At 42.2% G+C, this 17,756-nt stretch overlaps 1 protein-coding gene across 1 annotated transcript in view; it reads left to right on the forward strand.

Moving 5' to 3' along the window:
- The first annotated feature begins 1,117 nt into the window (after positions 1-1,117).
- The window catches only part of engase (endo-beta-N-acetylglucosaminidase), a 58,112-nt gene continuing 41,473 nt past the window's right edge, over positions 1,118-17,756 (forward strand). The window contains exons 1-5 of the mRNA XM_060844973.1: positions 1,118-1,549; positions 2,970-3,046; positions 9,010-9,214; positions 11,370-11,518; positions 12,003-12,157. Of these exons, the coding sequence (XP_060700956.1) occupies positions 1,416-1,549; positions 2,970-3,046; positions 9,010-9,214; positions 11,370-11,518; positions 12,003-12,157 (720 nt within the window). The 5' untranslated portion in view covers positions 1,118-1,415. The remainder of the gene's footprint in view (positions 1,550-2,969; positions 3,047-9,009; positions 9,215-11,369; positions 11,519-12,002; positions 12,158-17,756) is intronic.

The following is a 17,756-nucleotide window of genomic DNA, read 5'->3' on the forward strand; positions in this document are numbered from 1 at the left end:
ACCTATGGGGCAACATTTTCACACAGAGTGTGGTACATGTATGGAATGAGCTACCAGAGGAAGTGGTGGAGGCTGGTACAATTGCAACATTTAAGAGGCATTTGGATGGGTATATGAATAGGAAGGGTTTGGAGGGATATGGGCCAGGTGCTGGCAGTTGGGACTAGATTGGATTGGGATATCTGCTCGGCATGGACAGGTTGGACCGAAGGGTCTGTTTCCATGCTGTACATCCCTATGACTCTATGACTCTAAGATCCAACAACAATAATCTGAAACAGAGCACAGCTGTGCTGTATTTGTGAATTTATAATCTGGAAAAAGTGTATAAATTCCATACACTGTAAGTTACCAGATTTAGATAATGAAATCTATGTTGAATCTTGCTACAAGGGAAAACTGTACTTGTTAAATTGGTAATTTAACTGCTGAAAAAGTGAATGCATAATAATTATCTTTTTAAGCACCAAAGGGGGAATTCAGAAACTTGCAACTTACAACTCTGAACAAACATATAGCTGGAGATTTTCTCATAAGGTCTGTCATCTTCACCTACTCTTTCCCCCAAATGTCTCCCATTGATCATCTGAAGTGTCTAACACTGAACAGAAATGGGAGAGTTTCTTTATCAGGTGATGAGCTGATTCCTCACTCAGTCATACAGTCATAGAGATGTACAGTATGGAAACAGACCCTTCGGTCCAGCCCGTCCATGCTGACCAGATATCCCAACCCAATCTAGTCCCACCTGCCAGCACCTGGCCCATATCCCTCCAAATCCTTCCTATTCATATACCCATCCAAATGCCGCTTAGATGTTGCAATTGTACCAGCCTCCACCATACCCTCAGGCAGCTCATTCCATACCCGTATCACCCTCTGTGTGAGTCCAAGCCTTTTTGCCCCTGCCCAATGCTTTCTCAACTCATGATTAACAATCAACAATAAAGCTCTTTTTTTTGTAAAAGCAGTGTACTGTCCCGAAAATAACGGTATCCTGGATTTTGACCCAGCGACCAGTGTAAATTGCTGCCGATTCTGGTGTGTTTGCGAGATCATCCCTGCCCATGCATGTTGTTATTTAAATCTCCTTGCTCAGGGGCTGGCTGCGGGAACAGCAGAGGAGCGAGTGATTGAGATCACCGAGTTTGGGTGTAACTGCAGAGCTCGGGTCTTAGTACCGTGCAAGGTCAGAAAGTGACAAGAGTTTGAACAGTGGTACAAACAGCTAAATCCCCACCCATAAGCAGACTCTAAAGTTAGCCTTTTGCTGATTCCACTTGGAGCTGACTTCAATCAGGGCAGCTCTTCCATCGGGCTCGCTGTAAACAAACGCGTTTCGAGGTTGTTTGGTGTAACTTGTGCTCAAAGAGCTGCCGTTGGAATTGGTAACACGACAGTTTGTGTTGCGGGAGATGGACAAAAGTAAAAGGAAGAGGTTCCTGTCTGATTCTGAGCCTGAGTCTGGGGAGAAGACAGCAGCAGAGGATCAGGCAGAGAGCGGCACATTGACTGTAGGTGACAGCAGGAAGAACGTGAACAGCAAAGAGTGAGTACACGGAATGGTGTTACAGTGGATATGAGCATCTCTGCTTCAGCCCATGCCTGCAGCTTCTGCCCATGAATCTGTATTATAAAATTATATTTGCCTTTTGTTTGCCTATCCTCTCCACTTCCCATTCATTTCTCGCCCCACTGTACCTATTTCTGTCATGCCTGTTGCTCAGACTCTCCTCTTACAATGAAACTTGTTGAAAGATTGGTGTAGCGACTCACAATGGTAAATGTGAGCAGAAAATCGCAACAACAAAAAAACTTAAGATGTTAGGAAATGCAAATCCGAAACAGGGTTTTTAATAATTGGGTGGTACGTTTTACGTGGTATTCTGTTATTCTAAAACAGCACCAGCAACTCACCATCATCAGCAGTAAAGTCTCTGGAAAACCAGCAGGAACTAAATCTTATCACGAGTAGTCAAGATGTTCAGATGTCCAAAAGCTTGTCATAAAATCTCGACAGATGGTTTCTGTTTGAAACTCCAAATACATTGTGGAAACCAGTAATTAATCACTTTTAATTATACTGTGATTTTGTACTGTAGGCCCAGGCCATTCTATTTTAGAAAATGAAACCTCGCTTTTCCACGCGCCGCTTCTCCTGTGATGTCCTTGAGTAAATTTCCTGAGATAATACTGCCCTCTGGTGTCCTGACCAAATGACCACTCTTTATTTGTGAATCTTGACAGCAAATGTGTTGGCAACATCGCTAAAATCAGCTCTGCTTTTCCTTGGCAACAACATCCTCGCATTTTGCAACTGGGGTCCAAATAACTCCTTTTCTTGCTAGCAATTGCAATTCTTCTTAAAAACCAATCCACGCAAGATTGATGATGCAATGTAGAATGAGAATTCAATTTTGAACCTTTCTTTTCACCTTACATTAAAAGTTTGGTTGTATTTAACTTTGCAACACAGATGCTGGTGCACACTGTAATGTTAATTTGTGTCACTGTAATTTAGTTCTGCATGTTTAATGCTGATATTGTAAACTATTGTCTGATTTTTTTTTTAAAAAACGATGACAGTTGAGGGAAAATATCTGCTGAAAATGTGTTGCTGGTTAAAGCACAGCAGGTTAGGCAGCATCCAAGGAATAGGAAATTCAACGTTTCGGGCATAAGCCCTTCATCAGCCCTTCAAAATATCTGCTGTTGAGTTCAAGAAACATCTTGCTGAAACTTCTCTGTTACAATTTGAACATGCTTGGGAAGGTTTTTGTTTTCATAACAACTCTTGTTGTCTTCTCTTAGTGATGTCACATGCAACTTAATTATACTCACTGTTTAACTGCAAAGCAGTTGGGCATTTGTTTTTTATTTGAGTACCACATTTGATTCTCTTCTGTTTTAAATACATTACACATTATTACAGGATTAAATGTTGACTTGCATTAATGTCTGTTTTGTAGTGTCGCTGTTAATCAAGCTCATCCAGTGTTGCATCAAGTTGATCACACAGTTCATTACGACGCACCTCAGCTGCCTGGTGAGTACATATAACTATAGCGAATACAGTCAGTGAGACTGCAGGCAAAGCAGCCAGTAATTTTACATGCATCAAATGTTGGTTTTTGAAAATGTTTCACTGTATTGTATTTGTTGTGAGCCTTTATCACTCAGAACCGACTGGAGATATGACACGTTTTGTTTTGAAGCATGGGTTGGAATGAGGGAACCTTTTATTTCCTTCCAAGCTGTAATGACAATTTTTTTATGTTGTGGGGTATAAAATGATGTTTTGAAATGCTCTCAAGTATCTCATTATTGTTCAAGATGTAGAAAATGAATTGTTTGAATCAAGATCCACCCAGAATATCCAAGATTATTTTGTGATTTGGAGACGCCGGTGTTGGATTGGGGTATATAAAGTTAAAAATCACACAACACCAGTTTATAGGTGAAAACATGTTGCTGGAAAAGCACAGCAGGTCAGGCAGCATCAAAGGAGCAGGAGAATCGACATTTTGGGCATAAGCCCTTCTTCAGGAATGAGGAAAGTGTGCCAAGCAGGCTAAGATAAAAGTTAGGGAGGAGGGACTTGGGGGAGGGGTGTTGGAAATGCGATAGGGGAAGGAGGTTAAGGTGAGGGTGATAGGCCGGAGTGGGGGTGGGGGCGGAGAGGTCAGGAAGAAGATTGCAGGTTAGGAAGGTGGTGCTGAGTTCGAGGGTTGGGACTGAGACAAGGTGGGGGGGAGGGGAAATGAGGAAACTGGAGAAATCTGAGTTCATCCCTTGTGGTTGGAGGGTTCCTAGGCGGAAGATGAGGCGCTCTTCCTCCAGCTGTCGTGTTGTTATGGTCTGGTGATGGAGGAGTCCAAGGACCTGCATGTCCTTGGTGGAGTGGGAGGGGGAGTTGAAGTGTTGAGCCACAGGGTGGTTGGGTGGTTGGTCCGGGTGTCCCAGAGGTGTTCTCTGAAACGTTCCACAAGTAGGCAGCCTGATTGTCAACTACCTGATGAAGCAGCAACACTCCAAAAGCTAGTGCTTCCACATAAACCAGTTGGACTATAATCTGGTGTTGTGTGATTTTTTAACCAAGTTTATTTTAAACTATTGTATTCTTCTTTACTTTGAGTGCAAGGGAGACCATTTTGATTGGGTTGTTACTTCTCTGAGCATCTCAGTTTGGACTGTATAGATGATTTGAGTTTCCAGTTGCCTGCCATTTTTATTCTCCATCTCGCTCTCCTTCTGGCCTCTTTGCCCTCTGTCACCAACATTGTTCCAAGCAACCTCAGTGTAAGCTTAAAGAATAGCTCCTCATCTTTCACTGAGGGACCTTAGAGACATTAGGATTCTTACCATGTTTGAATAGTATCATACTTTGGCTTGGTATCATTTTCATTAAGTTTCATGGAGGGTTTCTCTTCATGAGGGCCGATGAGTTTTTTCACGCTATTCTTGCAAAACTGCCTCATGAACTACCTACCACACATTGATGGAGCTCCTCTCATTTGATGTTAGCCTGATGCTACCACTACCAAGAATTTGGTACTGTCACGGCATCCACATGCTGTTATCCCTGGTGCTAATAGTATTGTTGAATCTTGGCTGTGACCCAGTCAAGTGCTGCCAAGCTGGAATTGTCCTTTACTGTTAATGTGTTTCCATAGCAACCACGATCCAACGCTTCTCATGACATATAGCTGGCATGATGGCACAGTGGTTCAGTGGTTAGCACTGCTGCCTCATGACACCAGGGACCCAGGTTCAATCCCAGCCTCAGGCAACTGCCTGTGTGGAGTCTGCACATTCTCCCCGTGTCTGCGTGGGTTTCCTCCGGGTGCTCAGGTTTCTTCCCATTGTCCAAAGATGGATGGGTATATGACTAGGAAGGGTTTGGAGGGATATGGGCCGGGTGCTGGCAGGTGGGACTAGATTGGGTTGGGATATCTGGTCAGTATGGACTGTTTGGACCGAAGGGTCTGTTTCCATGCTGTACATCTCTATGACTCTATGTGCAGGTCAGGTGAATTGGCCATGCTAAATTGCCCATAGTGATAGTGGCATTAGTCAGAGGGAAGTGGGTCTGGGTGGGTTACTTTTCGGAGGGTCGGTGTGGACTGGTTGGGCCGAAGGCCCAGTTTCCACACTGTAGGGAATCTAATCTAATCATAAATTATACTTACAGTTCAGATGTAGAGAGTGTCAGTTCCGTACTACTGTGTATACTATAATGTCTGACATTAGTTCTATGCGCATTGTGGCCCGGAGGTGCCCCTTTTAAGACTGTCACTGATTACTTCTGCCTCACAGAAATGTCCATCTACAAACTGCAAGGACCAATGACACGGTTGACATTGTTTATGACAAGCAGTGGACCTTACACACTGGGACACTGCCTGTATTTCACATGCACAATGATACGATTGCAAATGATGTGAATCTGCATTCTTCAGGTGTATTATTAATGCAAATGCCCCTTGAAGGACCTGTTTCACAGAACTGAAACCTGCATCTTTGGCCAGCAATTGTTTATTGGTCAAAGCATTGGGTATAGGAGTTGGAAAGCCGTGTTGTGGCTGTACAGGACATTGGTTAGGCACTTTTGGAATACTGCATGAAATTCAGGTCTCCCTGTAATAAGAAGAATGTTGTGAAACTTCAAAGTGTTCAGAAAAGATTTACAAGGATGTTGTTGGAGTTGAAAGGTTTGAGCTATAGGGAGAGGCTGATTAGGCTGGGGCCATTTTCCCAAAGCGCAGAGGCTGAGGGATGATCTTATCAGGGTTGATAAAATCATGAGAGGCATGGATAGGGTAAATAGACAATGTCTTTTCCTCAGGGTGGGAAGTCCAAAACTAGAAAGTATAGGTTTAACATGACAGTGAAAAGATGTAAAAGAAATCTGAGGGGCAACCTTTTCATGCAGAGGGTGGCGTGTGTATGGAATGAGCTGCCAGAGGAAGTGGTGGAGGCTAGTACAATTGCAACATTTAAAAGGTATCTGAATGGTTATATGAATAGGAAGGGTTTAGAGGGATATGGGCTAGATGCTGGCAAATGGGACTAGGTTTATTTAGGATATCTGGTCAGCGTGGATGAGATGGACCAAATGGTCTGTCTCCTTGTTGTACATCTCTATGACTCTAAGTAGACAGTGACTCTGTCCACTTCAGGCACGCTAGCAGCAATTTTCCATTCATAGGCTACAATTGGCAATGGAAAGATTAGAGAAGGCAATGCACATCACATTGGACATCACGAATATTAGGCTCATCCTGTTGGTCAGCTGTCCCTCTCCTACCCCAAAGCCCCATGTCCCTTTCTACCTTGCATTCCTTGGATCGTCCTCCTGACTGAACCCCCACATGTTTCTACCCACTACTTCAAACTGAGAACCAACTGTCTTCCTTACCCCCTGAGCTCCGATCACTACAGTTTGGTGATGTCCACCATTATGCTGCACTGTCCCTCCATTAACACCATGGTGGTGGTGACTATCTGTCACCCTGCCTCCTCTCCTGCAGTATCCCATGTTCCCCCATCTGAGGTAGAGTCACCAGGTACCTACTCAGACTTTCTTGTTGGAAATTCCTGGTATCCATTTTCTATCTAATGGAAACTTCCTGTTAATAGGGCAGGATTAGATATTAATAAGGGGTAATGAGTAATAATTCCCATTAATAGACTTCTCACTGCTCATTAGTAAGAATCTTGTTTCAACGTACGAACTTCTGTTAAAATTGTGATTTGTTGCTCTTGACATCAAAAAAGGCCTCACTCAACTTCTCACATGATTCTCCAGATTTCCAGCCGTAGTCCATGCTACACAGGGTCTGGGAAGATTCTGCCTACTTTTTTCCTCCTTACCATTCTCTTTTTCGTTAAATTTCTAGTTATCAACGCGAAATAGTAATGCTTTCCTCTCTGCACAGATAGAGCCTGCCTTTGATTTTCTTTGAGATACATAGAATTCTGAGGGGCTTATTAGGGTAGATGCTGAAAGTCATTTTCCTCTTATGATGAATATAGAACAAACCTGCCACAGTTTCACAATAAAGGCTCCCATTTTAATTACAGCAATGAGGTGGAATCGCTTCTTCAAGCATTGCAAATCCTTGGATTTCAGTCTGCCACAGACTGTGGAGGCTCAGTTGTTGTCTTTCTTGACCATAAATACATTCAGACTTTTCAAAAAGTAGCAATGCTGTAGCTTATGGGGAACAGGCTGGAGGGTGAAGAATTAGAATGAGAATTAAGTTACTTGTCACATGCATTCAAGTACAGGGATATATGAGTCCAGCGAAAATGTGCAAAGTCACCATTTCTGGCACCATCTTAGGTACAAAGATACTTAGGTACAATGTTTTAGGTCTAAATTATAAAAATGAAATAAAGTTAAAAGTTCAGCATCGTAGTTCTTACAAAGCTAGATACAAAGGTACCCAGGGTACAAATCTTAGGTATAAATCAGCAAGAAATAAAGATAAAAGTTCAGCATTACAGCTCCAAAACAGCGAGTCACTCTGGGCTTCACCTCGAGCCTGGGAGTCTGCGCTGGGCTTCACCTCCAGCCTGGAATCCATAAAGTCTGTCTGAGGCATGGAGGTAAATAGAGAGAAAAAATAAGAAAGAAGAAGATAAAAGAACACAAAAAGAGGAGAAGATAGAAAAGAAACCAATGGACCAGAAGAGCTCTGGCTTAGGAACTCTCCTCTACCTCCATGTTGAGTTGACCTGCCCTTGGTAATTGATGGAGTTAGATTTTGTGGAATTGAGTCTAACTGTAGTCAGCAATGACCTTCCTGAATGGTGGAGTAGGTTTGCTTGTTTTTGTGACCTGCTTTTCTGTGTATATTCTGGGTAAAATGATGTTAGGTTGGAAAGAACATGTTCCAAACTAAAGACTTGGAACACTTCCTGGAATGTGGAACATTTGCACAGGAAGCTTCAATGCAACATCATCATAAATAATTATATGTGGAGAGAAGATGTAAATGCTAAAGGGGATGATTGAAGAGCTGGAGAGGTGAGTGGAGTGTAGGTGAGGGATGTCAAAGCTTGAAGCTTATGAGATAAAGGGAGAGGCAAAAAAAATTTGCAAAGTTGGGGACAAAAAACATAAAATGAGTTAAACACAGGGATAAAAAAATGGGGCTTGTTGAAGCAGGAGAAACCGGTTACTCAACAAAAACAAGAGTGTCAGGTGACCAGGACTTGGTGCATCATATTATACATTTAGCAATGCAGCTTGCATGAACGTCAGTTCATGCAAAACAACGTTGTCCAGGGATCACTGAGCCAAGGGATGATTGACCCAAGAGATGACTATCTGGAAGAAAGATGAAACAGTAAATGGGTTCAGATGGAAGAGGAATCCTTGTGGAAATCAGGAGATAACTATCTGGGATTGGGAAGAGAAATCATTATTAGAGATAGTCTGCCTGGCATTGGATAGATTGAAACTAAGCAAGGTTAGTCCCACTGAGCTGAACAGTGGAATAAGGGGGATAGTGTGGTTGATCATATTAATTATATGCTAGCTTACATGTCTCAGGTAAACATTACAGAATGGCCCTGGTCTAAATAACTGAGGGCAGTATTCTCTGAGCAGAGGACCAGAAACTGTCATAATTAGAATTTAGGTGCAGAATGATGAGACTGAATTTTCCTGTATTATGGATTACTCAACTTCTCATATTTGAATGATTATCTTTTCTGCATTTTATGTACAATTAAAGCTCATGGAAGGTTAAGTGTGTATATTTCTTTTAAAGTTGAATCTGTTTAAATCACCCTGAAGTGACATTATATCCAATTGAGAGAAGAGACTATCATCTTGTCTCGTTAAGATTTGAACTGTGGTTCAAGGATAGCATGCCGTATCCAGGCTTTGAGGTTTTGTTGTGAATTTTTCTAAATCATTACTTTGTTTCCTAAGGTTCAGTGTCATGTGTAAATGGGAGATAAGACTGGTTATTGTTTTTGGTCCTTTGTTGAATGCAGGCCACTGTTACGACCCTGACACCAGTGCACCAGTCAGCTTTTACATCTCATCACTTGAGGAACTGAAATCGTGGCAGCTTTCTATTCAAGATGAGCATTTCAACAAAGCAGTCATCCCCCTCGCTCCACGACAGCCACCTATGCAGTGTAATCGGCCAAGGACGCTGGTCTGTCATGATATGGCTGGCGGCTACTTGAATGACAGGTGGGTTTTCTCTGGATAGCGTGGTTACTGATCGATATCCTTAACAATTTTTCTTGAAGTTGTGGCAGGCCTCAATGGAAAAGAATGATGACAAATGATTCACATGTTTTGCCTTTTATACCATGGAATGTGCCACAACATTCTGCCTTCTGACACAATTTGGTGAACTTGGAATACTTATGGTGATGCTGATCCAGTCACTAAGGATTTAACATTATCAATTTCTATGTCATTATTTAAAGCACAACGCTCAACATTTGCTTTTATATAATTGGAAATGTTATTTATAGTTATATTTGAATTTTTAAATGTGCTATACATTAAACTAAGATGAAAATATCCATTTGAAGTGAGGCAATTGATTAACATTGATACTTAAATGCTTGTTAATTACTTAGGGTAGACACTTAGAGCACTCTGTTGAAGCATGATGGGAAATATAGCCAATACTGTCGGAAAGAATGAGGCATGTTTCCGTTCCTGCAGGAAGTGAAAAATATAAGTTGTAACAATTATCCATTGCTGTACAGCCCACAGAGGTAAGGGAATACTGAAAGTTCAGTTGCCATGGAAATCAGGCTGAGATTGAGATTGAGATAAGAGGGTGCCCTACATTAAATTGAGAATTATAAACTGTGTTGAAACTCTTCAGGAGAGGAGAAGCATTCCTGGAGATAGTAAGCATTGCAGATACTGGAGAGTCAGAGTTGATAAAATGTGGTGCTGGAAGAAGCACAGCAGGTCAGGCAGCATCTGAGGCGCAAGAGAGTCGATGTTTCAGGCATAGTCCTCCTTCAGGACTAGCCTGGGCATTTAGCCGAACATTGTCTTCCTTCAATAAAATCTGCGCTGATTTTACCCAAGATTCAAAAGTGGCTGTTTTAAAATGGTCACTTTATAGCATAGTGAATTTCGATGAAATCTTTTTAACTCTTTCTAAGCCATTAATGATCATGTTGAGTTGGATTTGCCATACTGAATAAAGTCAGATCACCTAAAGCAGCAGCACCTTGTGTGATGCATTAAAATGTGGCAAATATTGGGAAGTAATGAAATCTATGTTTACAGCTGTGCCATCTCATTGGAGAAAAGGATTATTTGATGGGAGATTAGAGATTTGGCAGGTTTTGAACCATACAAAAGATCTCTTTAAATATTTTTGAATTTCTCTAAAGCTGCTGTTTTAAAATGTGGATACATCCCTGACAGCAGAAACTGTCCAGCTACACAACTGGGTGACTTCAAATTCCTTTTGCGGTTTAATGTTGGAAGATGGAAGTTTTACCATGATAGTGTATGTCTCATTAGCTTGTGGAGGTGAGGTAGGGAATTCCAGTAAGACAGCAGTTCTGAATTGGCCGAAGTTGGAGCTTTAGCCCAGAGACAGGCTAGCTTGTGAAGAACAGAAGTCTTATCTGATACGTTACAGGGTTTGTCAATGGAGTACTTTAGATATGGCCATAATGCTTCAAATGTCTTTGCCCTCAATATGCTATTTTTTTTATCATGAATCGGTCAATTGGTGTGCGATCCCCATCTTTAGCAGTTTGCTGAATGGCAGTCAAAACATGACAGGAAAGGTTAAAATCCCAAATACATGGCTGCGAATTGTGAAGTGCTGCCTCACCCTTGGAGCCTTACATTACTGTGATTTGATGTTTCATATATTTTTGAATTCCAAGTGTGTGATTGTATAAAGAAGATTAATTCAAGTTGCAAATCCAAATGTTCCAATGTTGCACTTTGCCCAGTGAATGCCTTGGATTCAGGAGAGTTCGGGCCCAGGAGAGAGGGGTGCATCAGAGCCCAATAACCAGGACCAGGGGATCGGGGGGGTCACTGTGTTTGGATCAGAGGGACTAGGGACCTGGGCCAGGAGCAGTAAAGGCACTCATAATTTCTCTCTCTAGCCCTGCACGGCACCACTGGTTGGGTTCTGCAAACAGGAATTTAAAGTAAGGTAATGTTAGAATTGTGAGCGGACAGCGATAATGGAAAATCACAGCATCATTTATATTTGGTTTGGTTATGGATAAAGAGAGATGGCACAGAATGCATTCTTAAAGTGTGTACTCTTGCTTGGACATCAGCCAGTCACTCTTTTTCTCTGGGAGATTATGTGCGATAAGTCCCTAACCTGCCACTTTCTTCTCAGGTTCATACAAGGCGTGCATGAGGAGAATCCTTTTGTTTTTTACCACTGGTTATATATCGATATCTTTGTATATTTCAGTCACCATATGGTGACCATCCCACCCGTCTGCTGGACCAACGCTGCACATAAACACAGTGTCGCTATTCTAGGTAAATATGCTTTATTTAGGAACTAAGTATATTTGTGCTTCACTATGGCAAAAGGCATGGTTAACTTTCTGTATTTTCAATCTGGATGATTTTCATTGACACAGAAAGCTTCTGATGGAGTGCTTTGTTTATTCTCTTCTTGGAAATAATCTTTCTTAACTGCTATGTTCCAAGAATTAGAATGCTATTTTTGAGTTATTTCAAGTCTCTTTCACAGAACTGGAAGCTCTTTTTTTTCCCTGTGTCTGGTAAATATTGTTGACTGGCTCAGGTATTTCTCCCGTGTGGCAGTCTGACTTTAGAAAAAGTGTTTTATAGAAACATGCTGTTCCTGATGTAGGAATAAGAATGCTTTTTTGCTTATTTAAGTGCTCAAATTAATATCATTACAGACATTCTATATTGGATATTTCTATAAAATAGGTGAGGTTATTTCTAATGGGTAGAAAATTTTGATTTTGTGTTCAGCTGTTTTTGGTTTCAGGAACATTCATCACAGAATGGGATGCTGGGGCTGCAATCTGTGAGACTTTCTTGGAGAATGAGGAGACATTCCGAGCACTGGCTGATAAACTAGTACTCATTGCCCACTGCTTTCAGTTTGATGGATGGTTGGTTAACATCGAAAATGAATTGAGCGTGAGTAAAGTGATCTGTATTTTGTTGGCACTTACTAAGCTAGTAAAGGATGCTGAGGTGACAGCACTCTTTGAGCAGAGGGAGAATGTAATTGTCACATTCAAGAGCTTTAGAATCGAAAATATTTATTGTTTTATAAGATGTGAGCTTCCTTAATTGGTCTTGAGAAGGTGATGGTGAGCTGTCACCTGCTGCAGTCCTTGTTGTGTAGATACACCGAGAGAGCTGATAGAAAGGAAGTTCCTGGATTTTAACCTAATGACAATGAAGAAGTGCCGCAGATCCAGTCAGGTTGGTCTGTGGCTTGAAGGGGAATTAGCAAGTCGCATTACTGTATCTGGTCCCCTTGCCCTTTAGGTGGTAGAGGCCATGGGTTTGGAAGATGCTGTCAAACGAGCCAAGGTGAGTTGCTGCTGAGCACCTTGCGGATGATACACAATGCTGCCACTTGTGAGTTTTAATTGAGATCTGTTTCAAAAGCAACATTTTCCTGAAACAGTCAACAGCCTGTGGCCAGAGGCTGTAGCATGTGAGACACCACTCCATGTCAAATATGGCTGACTAGGAGACACTGCTGCACTAAGTGACTGACTGTCACAGGCATATCAGAGAGATTGACAGGTTGAGAATAAGGTTGACCACATTATGAATACATCTTCCATTGTCATCAAGCCCTGGAGTGGAATGTGAACCTGGAGTCTCTACTCCCAAGCCAGAAGTGTTATGACTATACCACAAGATCTCCATCATCTGCTTTTGGCTGGTTGCTAATTATACAGTAATATTAAATAGACAGTAACTAAAGAATAAAGAGTTCAACATTTGTTTCTTTGACCCAGTGTTTATACAGAATGGTGTCCTGAATCCTATTAGCTTGCTCCAGAGCTTATTGTATGAAAATAATTTGTGATGGCCAAGTTACACTAAAAATACGCTACCCAGGCACACTTTTACATTGTATGTTGGTACTAGAGGGAGTGAACATTGAAGGTAAAGACATGGGTATCACTAAATCACACTGATTTATCCTGGCTGGTGTTGAGTTTTGTGTTCAGCTGTACTCATTCATCACACTCCTGACTTGTGCTTTCAAGATGGTAGACAGAGTTTGAGCAGTCAAGAGTGGGGTTATTCACTGCATATTTCCCAAACTCTGACATACTTTAGTAGCCACAATATTTACTTAGCTGAATCCAATTTAGTTTCTGGTCAATGGTAACCCCCAGGATAGGCCATCCTTTGTCTAACTTGATCAGTACCTCCTCAAAAAATTCTAACAGATTTGTCAGCCATAATCTCCCCTTGGTGAAACCGTGCTGACTCAGCCTTATTTTGCCATGCACTTCTACGTACGCCTCAATCATATCCTTAATAATGGATTCTAAAGTCTTACCAATGACTGCAGTCAGGCTAACCGGCCTGTAAAATCCCGCTTTCTGCCTCTCTCCCTTAAACAAAAGTGTTACTTTAACCATTGTCCATGCTTCTAGGACCCTCTCTGACTCCAGTAATTGCAGAATAGTCATACGAATGCTTCTATAATCTCTTCAGTGAGTTCCTTTAGAACCCTGGGGCATAGTTCATCCTCTCTGGGTGACTCATTCACTTTCAGATCGTTCAACTTCCCTAGCATCTTCTCCTCAGTGATGGCTACGACACTCACCTCTTCCCCATGACTCCCTGAAGTTCTGATATGTCACTAGTGTATACCACTGTGAAGACTCATGCAGAGTACCTGTTCAATTTCTCTGCCATTTCTTTGTTCCTCATCACTACTGCTCCAACCTCATTTTCCCGCAGTCCAAAGTCCACTATTACCTTTTTATATAACCAACAAGAACTCCTGCAATCTTATTTAAAATTAAGAGCTAGTTTACTCACATATTTCATAGTAATCCCCCTTATTATATTTTTAGTTATCCTCTGCTGATTTTTAAAGGTGTCTCAATCCTCTGGTTTCCCACTAACCTTCGCCACATTGTATGCTTTTTCTTTTGCTTCTCTGCGGTCCTTGACTTCATCTATGATTGCTTCATCCTCTCTTCCTTTGGGGATGAATTACTGCTGTCCCTCCTGAAATATCCCAGAAACCCCCTGCCATCTTTCCTGATGGGCTCCCCTTCCAGTAACCTCTCTCATGTCTTTGTCATTACCTTTACTCCATTGCAATACCGTTACATCTGATTCCAGCTTTCCACCTCAAACTGCAGGGTGGATTCTCTCCTATTGTGGCCACTGCTCTCTAGGGGTTCCTTTACCTTAAGATCCATAATTAAGTCTGTCCCATTACATATTACCAATTCCATAAATGCTTGTTCCCAAATGGGCTCCACCACAGGCTGCTCCAACAAAAATCATCTTGTAGACATTCCACAAATTCCATGTGATTTGCTACCAACCAGCTTTTCCCCAGTCTATCTGCATGTCGAAGTCCCTCATGATTATTGTAGTGGCTACACAGGTAGTGCCTTCCTTGCATGCCTTTTCTATCTCCTGATTTCTTTTCTGCCCCACATCTTAACTGCTGGTCGGAGGCCTGTACATTAGGATCTTCCTTGCTCTGCATTTCCACAACTCTATCCACACGATTTATACATTTTCTGGTCCAATGTAGCTTCTTGCTATTGATTTCATTTAATTTCTTACTAGCAAGTCAACTCTGCCCCCTCTGCCCACCTGTCCTTTCGACAGTATCCTTGGATATTGAGTTCCCATCGTCATGTCTCTGTGATGCACACAACATCGTACCTGCCAATTTCAATCTGTGGCACAAGCTTATTTACCTTGTTTTGTAGTGCTAACATTTAAGTACGACACCTTCAGTCCTATCCCCCCAATAGCTGTTCCCTTATCTGCTGTGCCTGAATTTAGATTCCTGAGCCTTCCCTACTCTCTGTCCGAATACTTGTTCTGGAAACTTTAATAATCACAGCTGAGCCCTCCCTCCTTTCTGTCACTTTGCTCATGGTTGAGAGTAACTTGCTTGGTAATTGGCTGGGTTAGATGTGTCCTGCTTTTTGTGTACAGGATAGGCCTGAGGACATTTTCACATTGTCAGGTAGATGCCAGTATTGTAGCTGTCCTGGCATTGCTTGGCCTGGGGCATGGCAGGTTCTGGATCATAAGCCTATTGTCAGAACGGTGTCGGGTCCCGTAATCTTTGCAGTATTTGAAATGTAAGCTTTTTTGCGAGAGAAGTGATGAAATGTAACTAAGTTACTAGAGAGCAGTTGGACACTAGGTCTTGCTTCAACATTGTGAGTTTACATCAACCATTACATCAATCATTTACATAGTGCCTTTAATGTAGAAAAGGATGCTAAGCAACAGAGGGGGTTTTTAAAGAGGTAAAACTTTGTCAAAAATGTCAGATTTAAGGAAGTTACGTGAAGGTAATGGACAGATTTATGGATGGAATTTCAGAGATTGAGGTCTCAGTGACTGAGGTATAACAAACTGAAGGGTGCAATGAAGTGAGGCCTGGACATGACACTAGAACAGGAGCCACAAAAATGTTCCAGGTGTGTGGGGAGGGAGTTGTAGGGCTGGAACAAGTTTCGAAGATGGTGAGGATCAAAGCCACAACGGCATATGGAAACAAGGAAAAGGATTTTAATGCAGAGAAACAGGAATATGCTGTAGAACATCATTGGGAGAATTTCTGATGAGCCGAAAGTTGCTGAATGTGGACAGTTTACATTTTCCGATGGGACCAAGATGAAGTGGTCATGGTGTGAGGGCCGGAAGCAGGGAAAACAAGAAATGATTCACTCTCGACTAGTGTTGTGTGCCTTTCAGACGGTGGCTGTTGTGCAACTGGGTAAGCAGACTGAGAGCAAGCTTCCTGCCCAGTCTCAACGCCAAGAAATTGTGTTCAGAATTAAAATGGGAGGTTGATTTTAAAAAAAGTTCATTCATTTTCCTCTTAACATTATTTAACTATAAGTATCATATTATTATCAATAAATGATCCTTGCATTTCATTTGGAGCTGCTATCGACATGGAGTATGCGAACTGCAAAACAGCTGTGTGCTAATGATCCGATAAAATGTTAATTTAGTTTCTGTCTTGTTCCTTCCTGCAGTGGTGCACTGTTGAAATTCTTCCAGGATATTGAGTCATCTACTTGATTTTAATCTCTCTTTGACTGAACACTTAGGAAATTCCAGTGCACTGGTGGTGACATGGTGGCTCAGTGGTTAGCACTGCTGCCTCGCAATGCCAGGGACCCGGGTTTGATTCCAGTCTCAGGCGACTGTCTGCGTGGAGTTTGCACGTTCTCCCCCTGTCATTTGGGGTTTCCTCCAGGTGCTCCGGTTTCCTCCCACAATCCATAGATGTGCAGGTTAGGTGATTTGGTCATGCTAAGTTGCCCATAGTGTTCAGGGATGTGTAGGTTAGGTACATTAGTCAGGGGTAAACGTAGCATAATAGGATAAGGGGATAGGTCTGGGTAGGTTACTCTCCGGAGGGTTGGTGTGGACTTGTTGGGCCGAAGGGCCTATTTCCGCCTTGTAGGAATTGTATAATTCTATTTGCAATTTATATAAGTTGTAAGTCGAATCGGGGCAGCACGGTAGCTCAGTGGTTAACACTGCTGCCTCACAGTGCCAGGGACCTGGGTTCGATTCCAGCCTCAGGTGACTGTCTGTGTGGAGTTTGCACGTTCTCCCTGTGTTTGCGCGGGTTTCCTCCGGGTGCTCAGGTTTCCTCCCACAATCCAAAGATGTGCAGGTCAGGTGGATTGGCCATGCTAAATTGCCCATAGTGTTAGGTGCATTAGTCAGGGGTAAATGTGGGGAATGGGTCTGAGAGTCTAAAATAAGGAGTTAAAAATAAGGCATTTCCTATTTAAAACACAAGTAAGATAATTTTTTTAATTGCAGGGTTCAGAGTCTTTGGAGCTTTTCCTTCAGTAGAGTAGAAGCAGAGGATTTGAATTGGCAGAGGTAACTATATGTTTTTAAAGCAAGGGGTGAAAGGTTATCAGGGTAGGAGTGTGTATTTGAGGGTGCAATCAGGTGTAATTGAGAGCAGACTTGAGCAGCATAGGAGGCTGATAAATAAGGTAAGAGCCCATGGTGGTATGGGCAAGGGACTGGCATGGATAGAGGATTAATTAACTGGCAAAAGGCAGAGGTTGGAGGGATAATGGGTTCTTTTTCAAGATGGTAGCCGGTGATGAGTGGAGTTCTACAGGGGTGAGTGATGAGACCACAATTATTACGTTATACATTCACAAATTGGTTGAAGGAACCGAGGACCATTGTGGCTAAGTTTGTAGATGACACAAAGATAGGTGCAGGGACTGGTAGTGTTGAGGAAGCAGAGAGGCTGAAGAAAGACTGGCCAGAAAGTGGGCAAAGAAGTGACAGGTAGAATACAATGTGGGAAAGTGTGAGGTTATGCACTTTGGTAGGTAGAATAGAGGCACTTTCTAAATGGGGAAAGGCCTTGGAAATCAGAAGCACAAAGGGATTTAGGAGACTTAGTTCACATTCATTTGGCAGTTAAGGCAACTGCAATGTTAGCATTCATTTCAAGACAGCTAGAATACAAAAGCAAGGATGTACTGCTGAGGCTGTATGAGGCTCTGTT

Source organism: Hemiscyllium ocellatum, chromosome 25 (assembly GCF_020745735.1).
Source record: "Hemiscyllium ocellatum isolate sHemOce1 chromosome 25, sHemOce1.pat.X.cur, whole genome shotgun sequence".
Lineage (NCBI taxonomy): Eukaryota > Metazoa > Chordata > Chondrichthyes > Orectolobiformes > Hemiscylliidae > Hemiscyllium > Hemiscyllium ocellatum.